Raw genomic sequence first — 16,983 nt, 5'->3', positions numbered from 1 at the left:
TCTCTCATGAATAAATAAATGAAATCTTGAAAAAAAAATCAAGATATGTGATGCCTCTAGCTTTCTTCTTTTCAGAATCGCTATGGCTAATCAGGTTCTTTTGTACTCCCATGCAAATTTTAGGATTGCTTTTTCTATTTCTGTAAAAAATGCCATTGGAATTTTGATAGAGACTGCATTGAATCTATACATGGCTTTGGTAGTATGGACATTTTAACAATATTAATTCTTCCAATCCATGAGTATAGGATATCTTTCCATTATTTGCATCCTCTTCAATTTTTCATCATTGTCTCATAGTTTTCAGTATACAGATTTTTCACTTGGTTGGTTAAATTTATTCCTATGTATTTTATTGTTTTTGATGTTATTGTAAATGTGATCATTTTCTTTCTTTTTAAATAATTTATTTTTAGTGTATAGAAATGCAGATAATTTTGTATGTTGATTTTGCTTCCTGTAACTTTACTAAAGTTTTTTTTATTGGACTTAACAACTCTTCAGTAGAGTGTTGTGAGGTTTTTGATTACTGATTCAATCTCTTTACTCATTAGTGATCTGTTCAGATATCCTATTTCTTTCTGATTCAGTCTTGGTAAGTTGCATGTTTCTAGGAATTCATCCATTTCTTCTAGGTTGTCCACCTTGTTGGTGTATAATTATTCATTACAATTTCTTATGATCCTTTGTATTTCTGTGGTATCTATTATAATACCTCCTTTTTTCATTTATAATTTTATTAACTTGGGTCCTCTTTTTTCCTTGGTCTAGCTAAAGGTTAGTCAATTTTGTTCATTTTGTGGGGGGCACCTAGGTGGCTCAGTGGTTGAGTGTCTGCCTTTGGCTTAGGTCATGATCCCGAGGTCCTGGGATTGAGTGCCGTATCAGGCTTTCCACAGTGAGCCTGCTTCTCCTTCTGCCCATGTCTCTGCCTCTCCCTCTCCCTCTCATGAATATATAAAATCTTTAAAAAAATTTTGTTCATCTTTTCAAAGAACCAACTCTTAGTTCTGTTAATCTTTTCTATTGTTTTTCTATTCTCTGGTTTATTTCTGCTCTAATCTTTGTTATTTCCATCCTCCTGATTACTTTGGGTTTAGTTTGTTCTTCTTTTTCTTATTCCTTGGGGACTAGTTAAGTTGTTCATTTGAGGTCTTGCTTTTTTCTTGATGCATTTATCACTATAAACTCTTAGAACTGCTTTTGCTGCATATCCTACATTTTGTATGCTGTGTTCTCATTTTCACTTACCTCAAGGTATTTCTTATTTTTTTAATTTCTTCTTTGACCCATTAATTGCTCAGAAGTATACTGTGTAATTTTCACGCTTATGAATTTTCCAATTTTCCTTCTATTATTAATTTCTAGTTTCATACTATCGTTATCAGAAAAGATACTCAATGATTCAACTTCTTAAAGACCTCTTTTGTGAACACATGATCCATTCTAGAAAAAGTCCTGTGTGCACTTGAGAAAAATGTCTATTTTGCTGATGTTGGTTGGGATGCTCTCTATACATCTGTTAGATCCATTTGGTCTATAGTATTGTTCAAATCATTGTTTCCTTATTGATTCTCTGTCTGGACGATATAACCATTGCTGAGAGAGGTGTATTAAAGTCCCCAGCTATTATTACATTGTTGTTTATTTCTCCTTTTAGTTCTGTTAGTATTTGCTTTATGTATTTAAGGGCTCTGATATTAGTTGCATAAATATTTATAATTGTTATATCTTCTTGATGACTTACTATTGTCATTTTGTTCATTTTTTTCTGAATGCTTTGTAGATATTATTGTTCCTACTTCTTCTCACTATCTTCCTTTGTTACTTGATGATAACTTTTTGTGGTAGTATACTTTGACTCTTTTATCATGATCTTTTATGCGTCTAATCCAATTTTCTTTTGTGGTTGCCATGAGGCTTGCACAAAATATATTTACAACATTCTATTTTAAGCTAATAGCAACTTGATTTTGGTAGCATACAGAAACTTTATACTTTTATTTCTCCCACTTTCACATTTTAGGTTATTGATGATACAATGTACATCTTTTTATATCATGTATCCAATAACATATTATTGTAGTTATGGTTATTTTTAATACATTTGTTTTTGAACTTTTAAATGAGAGTTGTAAGTAAATGATGCACCAGGGTAGGCCTCCTGGCTGGGCTATATGCCAAACAGGGCTGTTGGGTGGACTCTCATTGGGTGGAGATATTGGCTGTGCTTCACAGTCAAATGTGGCTACTAGCCAGGCTCTGTAATCATCTCTGGTCAGGCAAAGTCACAGGCTGTGTTCCATGGTGAATGACTCCATATCTGGGCAGGGTATGGGCTGAGCTCTGCAACTGCCCCTGGTCAGATTGGATCTCAGACTGTGCTCTCCAACTGGACTGGACTCTGTGCTCAAGTAGGACTGCAGGCAGAACATCATGGTTAGGCAGGCCTCAGACTGGTTCCTATGATCAGGCAAGGCAACAGGCCCTGAAGTTGGACAAGACTACAGGCTCTGCTTCATGATTAGGTAGGCTGCTGGCTATGCTCTCTGGTCAAGAGAGGCCTCCCAGCTGTATCCTGCAGTTTGGTGGGGCTAGATAGTATATGCTGAGGTCTGGCAGGGTCACTGGGTTCCCTGTTGGGCAAGGCCATGGACTGGGCTCAGTAATAGGGTTGGGCTGTAGGCTGGGCTCCACAGATGGGCAATAATGTAGGGCTGACTCTATGCTTTCCTAGGTTGACTGTTTACACTCTCTAGTTATATTGGGCCAGATTATACTAAATAGTTGGGCAAAACTGCTGACTTGGCTCCCTGCCTGTGAATGGCTATAGGATGGACTCTGTGGCTCCTGGATTTCCTGATCAGACAGGACTGCAAGCTATACTCAGCAACTGGGTGGGAATGCAAATTTGCTTCCCTACTGGGAGGGTGAGGCAACATAGAACAGGCTCAACAGCCAGTAAAGCCTGTTGGCTAGGGACCCAAATCAAGCAGAACTGCCAACCAAGTTCCCTGTTCAGGCACTGCTGCAAACAGGAATGTGATTTGCCAAGTTCTGAGCTTTGCTTGCTGTAAGCCCCACCCTCTTCCCCATCTCTATCTTAAACCCAGTGGTTAAGCCTCACAGATTCTCCAGTGATCTCTGTGAGGAGAGACCGAAGAGGGCTTACTGGGAAGCATCCCACAATACTCAGAGGCTGGATGTCCACCTTGGGCTCTATATTCTTCCCCGCTGGAGAAATCATAGGTCCTGAGAGGACATTAGCACAGCCAGCCAGAGGGGCAATACAATCAGATGCAGTCACTCTTACTCTCCTAATGAGGTTCTTCTCAATCTCTGTGGACATGGAGGTGCTTCAGCCTCACCCCTGGTTTCTGTGATTTTCACAATGGTGTCTTGTCTATGGATAGTCACTGGTTGGTCTTCTTATATAGGGGAACTGAAGTTCAGAATGTCACCATATTGATTGTCACCTTTTCTATGTTTAATTTAAACAAATGCTTTGGTGCTTTAGATCTCATTGTTTCTTTGTTATTCAACAGTTTTTCTTTTCTATATATGATACAATATGTATAGTTAGGAAAAAGGAAACCAAACTAGGCATTGCAGCAGAGGGAATTACAGAAAAGTGATCACACAGATGTTAGAGGCCTGAAAGAGCAAAACAAGAATAGAAAAAAATAACAATAAGCTGAGGAAACAGAGGAAAAATTAGGGGTTATCAGGTCCTGGAAGCTCATGAATCTTAGACTCAGATCTATGAGGGAGGGCCTCAAACACACAGCAAAATCCAGAATAACTAGAGTAGCTGCTGGAACATGAGAGCTGAACAAGGATTCTGGACACTGAACAGTGCTGGGGACACACTGGAGTTTAGGCCTAGTGAGAATGGAGGGACTTTGGTGAACATTCTGGCCATTCAGCTAAGGCCCTTTGGTAAAGAGGCAAAAAGTCAGGAGCGAAGTTGAAATAGACCCACCCTAACAAAGCCTAAAAACAAGCCTCATATATGCTAGTAATTTAACTACCTGCCAGAACAAAACCTAACATTCTTTAAATACCTATAACATAATCCGAAGGATGAGTCCAAAGTTCCTTACTTGAAAAAGTGACAGAGACAGAACGTGAACCTAAAGGAAATTTAATGGAATGGCCAATATCAGAACCTGTCCATGAAAGTGAAGTAAAATTATACCATTATACTATGAACCAAGTGGATTTTTTTTTTTTTTTTTTTTTAGGAATCAAAGTTTTTCTAGGCATGATATCTCTCATATCAAAGAGATTTTGAATTGACAGTTTCCCACCACATTATAGTATTAATAAATAAATCAAAGTATAAAATAAAAAGTAAAAAAGCCTTTCCCTATTCTCAAGACTCAACCAGACCAACTAGCTTAATCCAATGCCAAATATTCAACCCAATTCAACAGACTTACTTGGCACCTATGTAGGTGTTTCCAGAATTATTTAGCCCACTGGCATTGGTTTCAAGGAGAGAATACCCAAACAATTATTATTTTCATGAGCACTTAGGTACCTGTTAGGTACTAAGTAAAAAAGATATGCATTGGGAACCCAAAATGAATAGAAAAAATATGATTCCTGCTTTTCAGGAACTCATATTACTGAGAGAGGTAGACATTTAAGCCAATAGGTACTGCAATATAAGTGCTGTTATACAGAGACAAGCACTGAGGGGGAAGACAAGAGGGTACATTTAACTTTCCACAGAGAATAAAGGAATATCAGGATAGCAGAGAGGAGCATAGCTTTGATGTCCAGACAAACATGGATCATTTTTCATACATGTCAAATAAGGATACTATCTACTCCACAGGGCTGCTGTGGGATTTAAAATGATGTACACCAAAAAAATAAATAATAAAATAAAATAAAATGATATACACCTACATACACACACACACACACACACACACACACACACACACACATTCTATCATAGCGCCTGGCACTATGTTAAATAAACTATCATTGCTAAGGTGTGCAAGTTATCAATTTATTGGTTCTCCATTGTAGATTCACTCTTCTTTGCCCTGCATTTTGTGATAGTGGAAGCTTCTCCTTTGTCAGGGGGCAGAATCTCAAGCTTCATCAAGAGAGGGCACTGGAATGACCCTGCAAGGCAATGATAACAGTAAGACACTTCTATTTCAGGTACGGATCCTCTATTATTATTATTAACCACCAGAGCCCAGTAGCCGCACAGAAGAGTTCCAGCTGTGCCATTAGACCACTCTCTCTCCACCAGCAGCTGTATCCAGCCATACCCTCGCAATGGCAAGCCAGTTCTGGCAAACTCACATCCTCCAAGACCAGACCATTTCTAGAGAACAGTGCCAACCTACACCTCCGGCAAGTTTTTTCTCCATCTGAAGGCTGTGTGTATCTATGATAGGGACACTATCTTCCAAGAAGTTTAAATCTCCCTCTTTTAGTAGTGAACCAGCTTCTACTAGCTAATAATCCTTTATATTAAATTTGTCCTGCTCAAGTAATGGGTATGGTTTCTGCTCCTTAATGAACCCTGACTCACAGATACAGTTTATAAAAAAAGAATGAAACATGATATAAGGGAATGGCAGGTGGAAACGTATGGAGACCAGAAAAAGGCTAAGTCAAGAAATTTCAAGTAGCTCAGTACAATCAAAGAGTGGGCTGCCTGTGGGGCAAGATTGAGAAAGATCAGATTATGAAAATTTTTTTCAGATTAAGAAGTTAGTCTTCATTGTGTGAATAACAGGGATCCACGGTGGACTTCAAGTAAGAAACATGTCAGATTCGCATTTTACAAAAATCTCCCAGATGGCAGTGTAGAGAATGATACGATGAAGCTAAAAACTTGGAGGGAGGCAAAGTAGAAGAACACTATGACTGACATTACTAGAACTCACTAACATTTCCAGGTCCCTCTTTTTCTAAGTACACAGGGACACGACATAACTCAGGCCATGCCCTGTAACTTCTGATGGCCACTGAAATGTTTAGAAACTGGTGTGAATCACTTGTGAGCAGAAATAGTTAAGAGCTGGTGCTTAATTATCTACACTCCCTTCTGCTGATGCAAACCTTAGGCCCCATATTGAGATGACAGAGTTATGAGACAGGGGGTTCTCCATCAACATAAGCCCTGAATGACAAGGCACAGAGGCCCCCTGCAGTACTGGTTTAGGGATCCCAAGGAGAAACAAGCCACTGTGATTTTAGGCCACTTAGGTTTGGGGGTTATATGTTAATGTGGCATGAACTAGCCTAGGGTCTACTCCTTTGGCTCTTCAGTACCCGCAGACACATTGCTACCCATATTTAAACATCAATGCAACAATAATAAAGCATGCTTCCATCTAAAATGATATTATTTTTCATACAAATGAATATCCTATCACTCACTCCCCAGAAGGTCCTAATAATCACCATGTCTATTTCTGGATGATGTTAACTTCCTCTCCTCATTTAGTTACAAAGCCATTAAAATATTCTGCATCCTAAATACTACATTGTAAAGTCAACCACCAACAAACACCCTAATTAATGTTAAAATATTAAAACATTCTAATATTTAAAAAGTTAAGAAAAAAAGCAAACTACATAATATGTACAACATTACATAACAAGTGTTTGTTATGTAATGATAAGCCGTCCTAGGACTTGGTGGTTTTAAAGACAACTGTTTTATTGCTCTGTGATTCTGTGCGTTGACTGAGATCATGTGGGCAGTTCTTCTGCTGGTCTCATCTGGGGCCTCTCATGTGGATGCCGTCAGATTACGGGTGGGGTTGGAGTCATCTCTTCAGATAACAGGGACATTATGACAACAGGGTCTCCCTCTTCATGTAATCTTTTCACAGGGTCCCTCCGGTAAGGTAGTCAAGCCTACTTCATGGTGGTTCAGGGTTCCCAAAAGCAAATGTCTCAAGAAGGATAAATAGGAAGCTGCTAGCCCTCTTAACAACTGGGTCTAGAATTGTTATGGCACCATTTTCACTGCATTCAAATGGTCAACATGAGTCACAGATCAACCCATACAGATATGTGGGAAGGACACATGAGCATTAATAGCAGGAGCTGTGGTTCACTGGGGGCCATCTTTGGAACCCAGCCCCACTAGGCTAGGTCCTCATTTCCATAATTCTTAGGGCTAGAAGCGCAAGAGTATTTGCCTCTCAATGCTCCACCTACCACCTTGGATTTTAACTGGTCCCTGGTTCCATATCCCCAAGAGACCACAGGCCCTGGGACAATCCCTGACACATTCCAGCCAACTAGGGATTATTTACTAAATAAGCATATTTTACAAATGTCTGCATCTATGTCATTTCAATGACTACATAGTTCCTTAGCTACTCAAGGCAAAAAACTCAATTTACTATTAATTAAAGTGTCACTAAATTCAATTGTAATCACTTTAATTTTAAAGCCAGTGAAAGATGTATTTTTAATTGTCATCCTAATAAGTAGGATATATACATTCTAATCAATGAGGTTTTCAAGTTTTGTGATTTTTTTTAACTTATATTTTACAGCCACTGAAAGAGACTTCCCAACCCATCTTCTGGGAAAGGAATAGGAGTCAAACTTTTTCCATTTAAAAAATACTCATGAGGGGATCCCTGGGTGGCTCAGCAGTTTAGCACCTGCCATTGGCTCAGGGCATGATCCTGGAGTCCTGGGATCGAGTCCCGCATCGGGCTTCCAGCATGGAGCCTGCTTCTTCCTCTGCCTGTGTCTCTGTCTCTCTCTTTCTCTCTCGCTGTCTCTCATAACTAACGAACTAAATAAATAAATAAATAAATAAAATCTTAAAAAAATAAAATAAAATAAAAAATACTCATGAAATCATATATCAAAAAGATATCTGTACCCCCATGTTCACTGCAGCACTACTTGTAATAGCCAAGACATGGAAACAACTTGAGTGTCGATTTACAGATGAACTGATAAAGAAAATGTGGCACATGCATACACACAGGAAAACTATTCAGTCATAAAAAAGAAAGACATCCCGCATTCATGACGACATGTATGCATCTTGAGGACATTATGTTAAGTAAAATAAGACAGAGAAAGATAAATACTGTAAGATCTCATTTATATGTGGAATCCAAAAAAAAAAACAAAACAAAACAAAACAAAAAAAAAAAAAAACCCATGGAAAAAGAGATCAGATTTGTAGCAGCCATGGGCAGGAGGTAAGAAATAAGAGAATCAAGTGAAAGTGGTCAAAAATCACAAATTTTCAGTTATAAAATAAACAAGTACTAGCGTGTAATGCACAAAAGGATGACTAGTTAATGCTGTATGGTATATCTGAAGTTGCTAGGAGAGCAAATCCTAAAAGATTTCATCACAAGAGAAAAAAGTCTTTTTTGTAACTATATGCGGTGATAGATGCTAACAACTAAAATTACTGTGATAATCACTTCCTAATATACACATATATGAAGTAATTATGTTGTACACCTTAAACTTATACAATATTATATGTCAATTATTTCAAAACTGGGGGGGGGTAGTTTTTTTAAATACTCCTATCTGCCAAGAAGTACCAGATCCCTCAAAACCATATTTGGTTCATTATCAAATACCATTTAGTTAAAAATCTCTATAACATTTAAAATAAAGGTTATAGAGTATAACTGATAGTTTACATGATCATATACTTCCTGTATATTATTTCCTTGAAGGTTAAAGGTCTATCTTTAGTGTTTGAAATTTTTGTCAACTCAGATACAATATTCTATGCATATTTTTTTTTCATTCCCAAATTTCATTTTCCCTGCTGGAAGGATTACTGGTGACTCAAAGAATACATTAAGGTAAATGGGGTGATGAAGGAGAGATTATTAACATGTCAAAACGTAGGTTATCTGACCTTAGTGACTCTGCTGGTGGTACTGACATACCTTAAGGAATCTCAAATTTATTTTGAGCACCTCTAGGTAGGTGTCTACTTTGTGTTGTTGAGGTCACATATATATATTACCTGATGGCTGAGGCAGTGTGAGCTAAGTCAAGAAAGCCTAGAATAAGGGACACGGTCAAGTACACCCAGTCCTGACATCCTCAAACACCTTTCAGATAGGAAAGGATTTCCAAAGAAAACACTTGCTTTACAAAGATCTGACAATGAATCTTTTTCTTGCCTATAAATTTTATTTGGGAATAGCAAAGTTAAAAATAAGTAATTATATTCTCCTACCCTTTATTTCCATTTGACAGAAAATAAAATTTCAAGCCCACTAGAACCTGGAGATGATCACTACATATCCCGGCCAATTGACCCACTGTTGCCCTAACTTCCCTGGTATCCCAACCGTCCACGTACATATAAGCACATGGCTAGTGATGCAGGTTCAGCAGATATGCCTGAGTAAATCTATTATGCTCATTATTTCCCAGGAAGAATCAAACCATAAGGAAGAGGGACAAAGGTCAAGCACAAGAGAAAGGTGGAATATGGAATTTACTGCAAGGCTGGGCACAGGAAATAGGCTGAGCAGGTGCAGGGACTAAGAAGCTGATCCAAGAATACAAAACTACTACCTTGCCTACTCCAATGCACCTTTCTTTCCCTCATGTCGGCTAATATTCACCTAGAAGGCACAAGCACAAAATAAATACCCACTGGTCAGCTGACTGAAAAGTTGTAAACAAACAAACAAACAAACAAACAAGTCAGAGAATGAGGACACTGTCACTCCTCCCATCTCAAGGGTGGTAACCCCTCTTAGCCCCATAACCTTCCGTGCTCCTGCAGGCTCAGCTCTAGCCTCGCCCAAAACCTGAGCTCCCCACACCCCCATCCTTCTGGGGAGCCGAGTTCTCAGTCGCCCCCGAAACTGTGGCCCTGCAGGTGCAGAAACGGGGTTCGCATTTGCTCCTGGGGGAAAGGGGCGAGGCGGGCAGTAGGAGGGCGGGTAACCTGAGGTCATCCAGGCGGGGCGGGGTCCTCGGGACTGCGAAGCGCGAGGCGTCCGTGGCCCACCTGCCGGGTCGCGGGTCCGCACCCGCCCGGGGAGGAAGCACCCAGGGTCTCCCGGGGCGCACCCCGGGCGCAGCGCGCGCAGCATCCTCCGAGGCCGCCCCGGGTGCGGCCGCACCTGGCCCGCGCCGGGCGGGGGGGGGCGGGGAGCGGGGAGGACGGCCACCAGGGTCTCCGCTGGCCCCCATCCCGGCCCTGGCCGGCCGGACGAGGGGAAAGCCCTAGAGCAGGGGGCGCACCTCGGGCGGTTCGAGGACCCCGGGTCGCTGCGGCCGAGGGCTCCCGGAGCCGCCCCCCCCCCCCCCGCGCCAGAAATGCGTTACCTGGTGCCACGGTCACGGCTGGCGTCACAGGCACCCCAACCCCACCCTGCCGGCCCGCGGCGCCCCGCTCCCTCCCCCGCACCTGCCCCCGCTCGCCTGCTCCCCGGGCCGCAGGGGCCGACGACCGCGGGATCCCCCGCAGAGGCCCCCGCAGAGGCCACCAGCTCTGGGGAGCGCAGGGGAGACGCGGTCCCGGGCCGCTCCCAGGCCAATGTCCAGGTGCGGCCGAAGCCCGGAGTCACCGCTTGGCAGGACGCGCGCTGACCGCCCGGGGCTCGCGGGCCCCACCGGGGCGCCTCCTTGGCTCCCCGCTCCCAGCCCGAGGGCCGGGGTAGGGGGGGGATTCTCAGCCCTCTGGGATCCCCCTGGGGCTAGGCCGCCGCTTCTCCACCTCTGTGCAGAAGGCTTCTCTCCTTCGGGTCCCGACACCTTGAGAAGCACAGCTGCTGATTCTGTTGGATGGAGTAGGGAGCGAGTTGGGGGGAGGGGGTGGGAATCAGCAGAACTTTAATAGTTATGGTAAAATTTGAGGCAAAAATCTAATTTCAGTCGATGTCCATGCAGTAGTGAGTGGCCTTTTATGGACGTGAACCTACATGTCCTCCACCTGGTGTTTAGGTTGTACTTAGGAACATCATCTTCTGCTTTGTGGATTTCTTTCGGTTGAAGCTCATTTCCATAGAATTTAAGTTGCTGCTTATTACTGATGTGATCATCTGAGGGTCCATAGACAGCCTCTAGGTGAGGAAGGAAGTGATTTCTATGCAGTGTTGAGTTGAACAAATTTAGCAGCATAAAGGATGTTTCCCGCCTTCCCTGAGGGAGGGTCACTGTGGTAGTGATCAAGGCAAGCTGACCACTGAACCAAGGGTGGCCTCCTTTTCTCTTCCAGCCTGTGCCTTCTTAATATAAAGAACCATGGAGGTCATTCACGGCAGGCCCTATTGTTGCAGAGAGCTCGAAGGGGCTGACCTACTGTCCAACACCTTCTACTCTAATGAATTGCACACCCCGCTACAAACAACTGCTCGCCCAACTGCCTCAGAGGACAGGTAAAACAAACACTAGAGAACATAAATCATTAAAGGGGGCTTTAATGTATTCGTTTATTTTTATATGTGGGAAAAACGGGGGGCTCTTCCGTTTATCACATCAGAGGGATGGCATAACATGACAATTAACTCAGCTGTAAACTGTCCACATGTTAGGAACTTGATCAAAAGTAAGTTGGTGTGTATTTTTACAAGGCAGACATCAGTTTCATCCACTACATTCCAGAACTCCAAAACGATCACTTCCATCATTTGAAAATTCATCTGTTTCAGTCAAACTTTTTATTTTATAAAGAGTAGCAGAGTGGTTCTCTATCATCCCCTAACACCATCTGTTCAAAAACACTCCTGGAATCTGTTGTTCATAGTTGCTATCTAAATTTTTGCTTTACCAAATTTCCTGTAACACATTAATTACAAGTTATTATTAAAACTGTACCTAACAGATATTGAGTGATTACTGTGAGTGGGCCCTGAACCAAATGCTTTGAATGTAGCAATTCTTTTAATCCTCACAACCCTATGAGATAATACTATTATTATCCCCATTTTACATATGAAGTAACGGATACAAGCAAGTAATTTTTCAAGATCTTAGTGCCAGCTTCCTTGAATAATTTTGAAGCAAAAAATTATCTCAAAACACTTGGACAGTGAAAAAATAGCCCATGTGGTTGTTTTGTTAATCATTTCACACGGCCAAACCTCTTGTTTAAGAGTTCCTTCTTTAAGAAATCACTAAGGAAGCCACCCAGACTCAGTTTACACTTCCAAAATGGGAGTGTCACTACCACACAGGCAATCCATCCCAATTTTGAATGCTACTGATTGTTAGGTAGTTTTCTTTCTACTGAGAACATTTTTTCCTCTTCCTAATTTCTACCTGCTGATCATAGTTCTTCTCTCCAAAGTCATGCGGAATAAGAATAATCTATCACCTCCATGACAGCAGCCCTTCAACAAGAGTTTGAAGATCCTTTGGCTTTGTAAGAGTTCTCTTTTCAGACTAAACAGTGGTTCTCTGCAGACTTCACACTTTCTTAAATGTAGGCTTTCACAAATATCTTGATCAGACTTCCATGGATCTAATCCAGTTTGTAAACATGCTTTTTATATGAAAAAAGAAGAAAGTTTTTTCCCCATAATTATAAAATTAATACATGTTCCCTATAAATAATTTAGAAGTCACGGACATCCATAAAGAAAACAAATTTTCCATTTTTGTAACAGAAGAAAAAGCATGAAATTAAACCACAAGGAAGAAAACCTCTGTACTTCCTTTATCCAGAGTAACCACCGGTAACATCTCGACATGTGTCTTCCCCATTTTTGAAAATATAAAGATCATATTTAACATATTTTTTGTAAACTGATATTTTCCCTTAATGAAAGGAATATTTGCATATTTGTGGGAAAGAGGACATTTCTGAGTCAGCCCATGCTGCACATGCTCTTCTGTTACCTGATTCCCAAAACTGACTACTTAAAGTAGTCTACTTGAGTACTTAAATTCCTACCTGAGTCAAAGGGAGCTCTTAGCAGACCATGCCTGATCTGGGGATAGGCAACTGTCCCTGGTTCAAAAGCATTGTAAAATTTTATATTTGGCCGAAAGGGATCTGAGTAGGAATTTAAGGCCGTTCTCTCTTATTAAATTCGCTATCCTCTCAAAACCACTATGTAAGGCTTTTCACTGAAATGTTTATCTCTCCTACCTAAATAGTCCTATGGTTGGTTAATAATTGGCTCTAAAACCTTTTAAATGGCATGAAATTTAAGAGAAGCATCTTTGAGAAAATATTTTATTATTTTATTAACTGATTATAAAATTAAACACATGTTCAGTTACCTATAAATTACAATAAGGTACTACTTCAAGCAAAAAGCAGGTTCAGCCATGTTCCTGATTCCTAATAACTAAAACTTGCTTTCCCTTTTATTCCATGTGAATTTTTTCCTATCCTAGTCCCCAAAAGGGAAAGCCAGGATGATCATGCACTCTCACAACTCCTCCTGTTAACTCCCTCTTACAAAGCAGCTGGGCAGCTTACAAAAATAGAAGTTCTCTTTTTCTTCTGAACTGCTCTGAAAAGTGGTCATCAGGGTAACATTGGCACCCCTACTCTGTGTGTACTGAGGCTCACCTTCAGAGCAAGGTCAGGCTGTAGCTCCCAATTCAAGCCTCAAGGTATTTTAAGAAGCAAAACAAGACAAAAAGCTCCTGGCCTTTAGGGGTTGCTCTTCATAGTGGTAAGGATGAATGTGAATCCTAGTGTATATTAGCTCTAAATAATTTAGAAGTCATGGACATCCATAAAGAAAACAAATTTTCCATTTTGGTAACAGAACAATTTACTTTTCTTAAACTTGGCCGTACTTATGGAGATGCCTTTTTTAAATATCAGAGGTATTCTGAAGGCCATTTTAACTGCAATGCAAAATAACTTCCTCACATCAGCCTACCTCTTTCTTTTCAGAATAGGCAGTCTAGCTCCACTGTTACCCAGCACAGGTGTGCAGACAGGACACATCAGAACCACATGAGCAGCTTTCTAAAAATAGAGATTCCTAGCCTCAATCTGGAGATATTCTGGCTCATAAGGTCTGAGGTGGGTCCAGGAAATCTGGACTTTCAGGTTTTCAGCTTACTTTGAGAACCACTGGACCAGCAAAAAGCATTGAAAACAGTAACAAAACCAGGATTATAGTTCTGGCTTTCACCCATTGGCCAAAGGGCAGTTATTCTTTTTACTGTAGTTTCTTTCTTCACTGGTGTATTTTGGAGCAATTATAGTAGTCACTATTATATATACTCTGACTTGATCTTCTTTAAAAATATTAATAAGTAAGTGGTATTCTTTTGTATTTCTTCCATTGAAAATTTAAGAATGGCTGGCACGGCTATTCAAAATCATGACAGATGTCTATCTCTGTTTTCCATTCGGTTGACATCTCCTTACCTCTAGCAAGTTCTCTAGCTTATTAAGCAAACAAACATCAATTAAGGAAGTGCCCTAAGAATTGCTTAAGATTTCATCAAACATTCCCATTTGGTTTCTGGATTCATTCCATTGCTTTCAGATTCTTGAATTTCTTTTTATTACAAGTCCTCTGCCAACTAAAAATGAAAATATATTTGTTCAGAGCTTTTCTTTAATCATGCCTTCCAATAATTACTGGCTAAATTCAGCCCCCCAAGTAGAATGTAATGCTCCACAGTGACTCCAGAGCAAGATGCTTCATCTATAGGAAAACTATCACAAAAACAAGTAACAATAATTTTGTATGGCTAGAAATTGCAGTACTAACAATTTGTTATTTCCTTTGTTATGGAGACCTGCATTATTTAAGCTTTCAAGTCATTTAATTCTAAAACTTCAATATTTATTTCAATTCATTCCCTTTATAAGATGCTATTAGTATTAAAGCTAAGGGGGGAGGTACAGGAGACACTAAAATAAAGGAGAAATAGGACTTCTTTATGTTTTTGCCTTTTATTTTAAATGGTTTCCTGCAACTTACTAGCTTTAGATGGATGCCAACTCAAATGATTGATTAACATTATCTACTGGCTCATCTTCCTAGGACAATGTAATATATGGAGGTCAGATGTTGAGAAATTGACTCATCTAATTTAAATATAACTTTTTAAAATGTAGATATTAAAGCTTAGCTTGTCATAAATCAAATGTGTTTAAGTATTTTTCACTTGTCATGCCCTTCATACCATGTCTACTGATCATCGCCATAAAGCTGGTGAAGACCTCAGAGGTCTAAGAGCTGAATACTGCCATCCCTTCTACAGCACCCTAAATCAATGGTCACCCAGATTGTCCTTGACTAGCAAGTGCAGAGCTTGGTAAACTTCTATAAAGGGCCAGATAGTAAATGCAGTTGACCATTGAACAACACAGGTTTGAACTGCATGGATTCACTTACATGTAGATTTGTGTTGAGAAATACAGTACAGTAATATAAATGCATTTTCTTTAGCTCACTTTATTGTAAGAATACAGTATATGATACACATAACATACAAAATACCTGTGTTCACATGTGTGTACACTATTACAAAATAGTATAATCAACTATTTATGTTATCTGTTAAGGCTTCTGATCAACAGTAGGCAATTAATAGTTAAGTTTTGGGGGAGTCCAGAGTTATATGCTGATTTTCACCTGCATGAGGGGTTGGCACCCCTAACTCCCACATCATTCAAGAGTCAACTGTATGTTAGGCTGGTCTCTGTCAAACTACTCAACTCTACTATTGCACAGCAAAAAGCAGCCATAGACAAAAGATAATACATAATGAATGACTGTGGTTATATTCCAATAGAATTTTTCTTACAAAGACAGGCAACAGGTTGGATTTGGCCTATGAGCCATAGTTTGCCAACTCCTAATTAGTGACTTCCTATGATAAAGCATTCCGTTTATAAGACAGTGTTAGTTCTTTATTCCATTCAGCAGATATTTACAGGAGGATTACATTAAACCAAGTGCTCTGTTGGTACTAAGATGTTCCACAGTCCATACCACCCCTGTCTCTGCACTCCTCTCCCATGTTTCTAATTGACTCCCCACTGCACAGACATTATAATCCAAAGGGCTCTTAAGGTTCTCAGCTATTGTTCTTATTCTCCTCTCTTGCTTTACCCCTTACCAGAGCTCTTCTCTGCTATGCTGCAAATTCCTGAATTCTGTATCATCTCTATGGATTTAGTCCAAAATTCAACCCCATTTTCTTAGCCCTTAAGATCTAGGTAAGTTCCACTCAAATCTTTATTCTGTACCTTCTGGAAGTCTAAAGCCTTCCTCAAAACTTTCCACATTCCTAGGATAGGGGTGGGGGTAGGCATTAATAACCTTGTTTTGGTTTCCTTTGGTTTCACTTTTGCTGCTTCTGTTCAATGACACTTTGACCCAGCTGTGAAACACAGTCATCCTCCAGTTTTCTCCAAAGACCTTATCCACACAGCATTTGTGAGCCTGGTAAACTTCCCTGATCAGTTAGGGGTCAAAAGGAAGAATCACATGACACCGTATAACACATAACTTAAGGTCCCTTCTTAGCCATCACTTGTGTATTCTCAAAATTTCTTGAGCCCAGCTGTCACCAGGGTTCCTCACTGAGCTTTTCACTCAGTGCAGTACCCAGCCTCCTAATACCTTGCTGGCTTGTCCCTTCTTCATCTCCCTTTACTGTACTTTTCTTTCATTTTCCTCTCACAAGAGCAAAAAACTAAATCCTTCCCACTGCAAGGCAGCTTAGTCAGTCTTAGGTGGCTCACTGTCTTACCAACACCCATACTTGCAGACTCTCAATCTCTATACCAAGTGGCCTAACAAAATATTTTATAAAACAAAACAGATCCTTTCTAAAGAAGGGTTCTGGAGCCAACACTGTCAGGAATTTTTTCAATTCCATAATCTTTCTAACCTCTATGCCTTTGACATGTTATTCCCCCACCTGGATGTCCTACTCATTCTTTAGAACTCATCTTAGACAGTGATTTCCCCCAAGAGTCCTTCCTCCAGAAAGGAATCTTGTTGGTTCTACAAGGTGCCTCGTGGTCTACTACCTATCTTGGACCACTTA

General features: G+C 40.4%; 1 protein-coding gene and 1 long non-coding RNA gene across 10 annotated transcripts in view; one reads left to right on the top strand and one right to left on the bottom strand.

The window, feature by feature from the left end:
• Positions 1-5,002: 5,002 nt before the first annotated feature.
• Positions 5,003-16,983, bottom strand: part of LOC112670592 (uncharacterized) — a 52,898-nt gene continuing 40,917 nt past the window's right edge. For all 4 annotated transcript variants that reach the window (XR_003143042.3, XR_004804504.2, XR_004804505.2 and 1 more), the window contains one exon: positions 5,003-5,142. This is a non-coding gene — a long non-coding RNA (uncharacterized LOC112670592). The remainder of the gene's footprint in view (positions 5,143-16,983) is intronic.
• Positions 10,392-16,983, top strand: part of C14H7orf31 (chromosome 14 C7orf31 homolog) — a 34,995-nt gene continuing 28,403 nt past the window's right edge. For 2 of the 6 annotated variants that reach the window (XM_025464414.2, XM_049093726.1), the window contains exons 1-2: positions 11,222-11,381; positions 16,051-16,147. Coding sequence is in view for 3 of the 6 variants with exons in the window: in XM_049093724.1 (XP_048949681.1) it covers positions 11,248-11,381 (134 nt within the window). In the remaining 3 variants the exon portion in view is untranslated. Of the gene's footprint in view, positions 10,549-11,221; positions 11,382-16,050; positions 16,148-16,983 lie in introns of those variants that run through there. The other 4 variants (XM_049093724.1, XM_025464412.3, XM_025464413.2 and 1 more) reach the window with 4 other exon arrangements.

This window comes from Canis lupus, chromosome 14 (genome assembly GCF_003254725.2).
Source record: "Canis lupus dingo isolate Sandy chromosome 14, ASM325472v2, whole genome shotgun sequence".
Lineage (NCBI taxonomy): Eukaryota > Metazoa > Chordata > Mammalia > Carnivora > Canidae > Canis > Canis lupus.
This window is presented reverse-complemented; position numbering and strand designations above follow the sequence as displayed.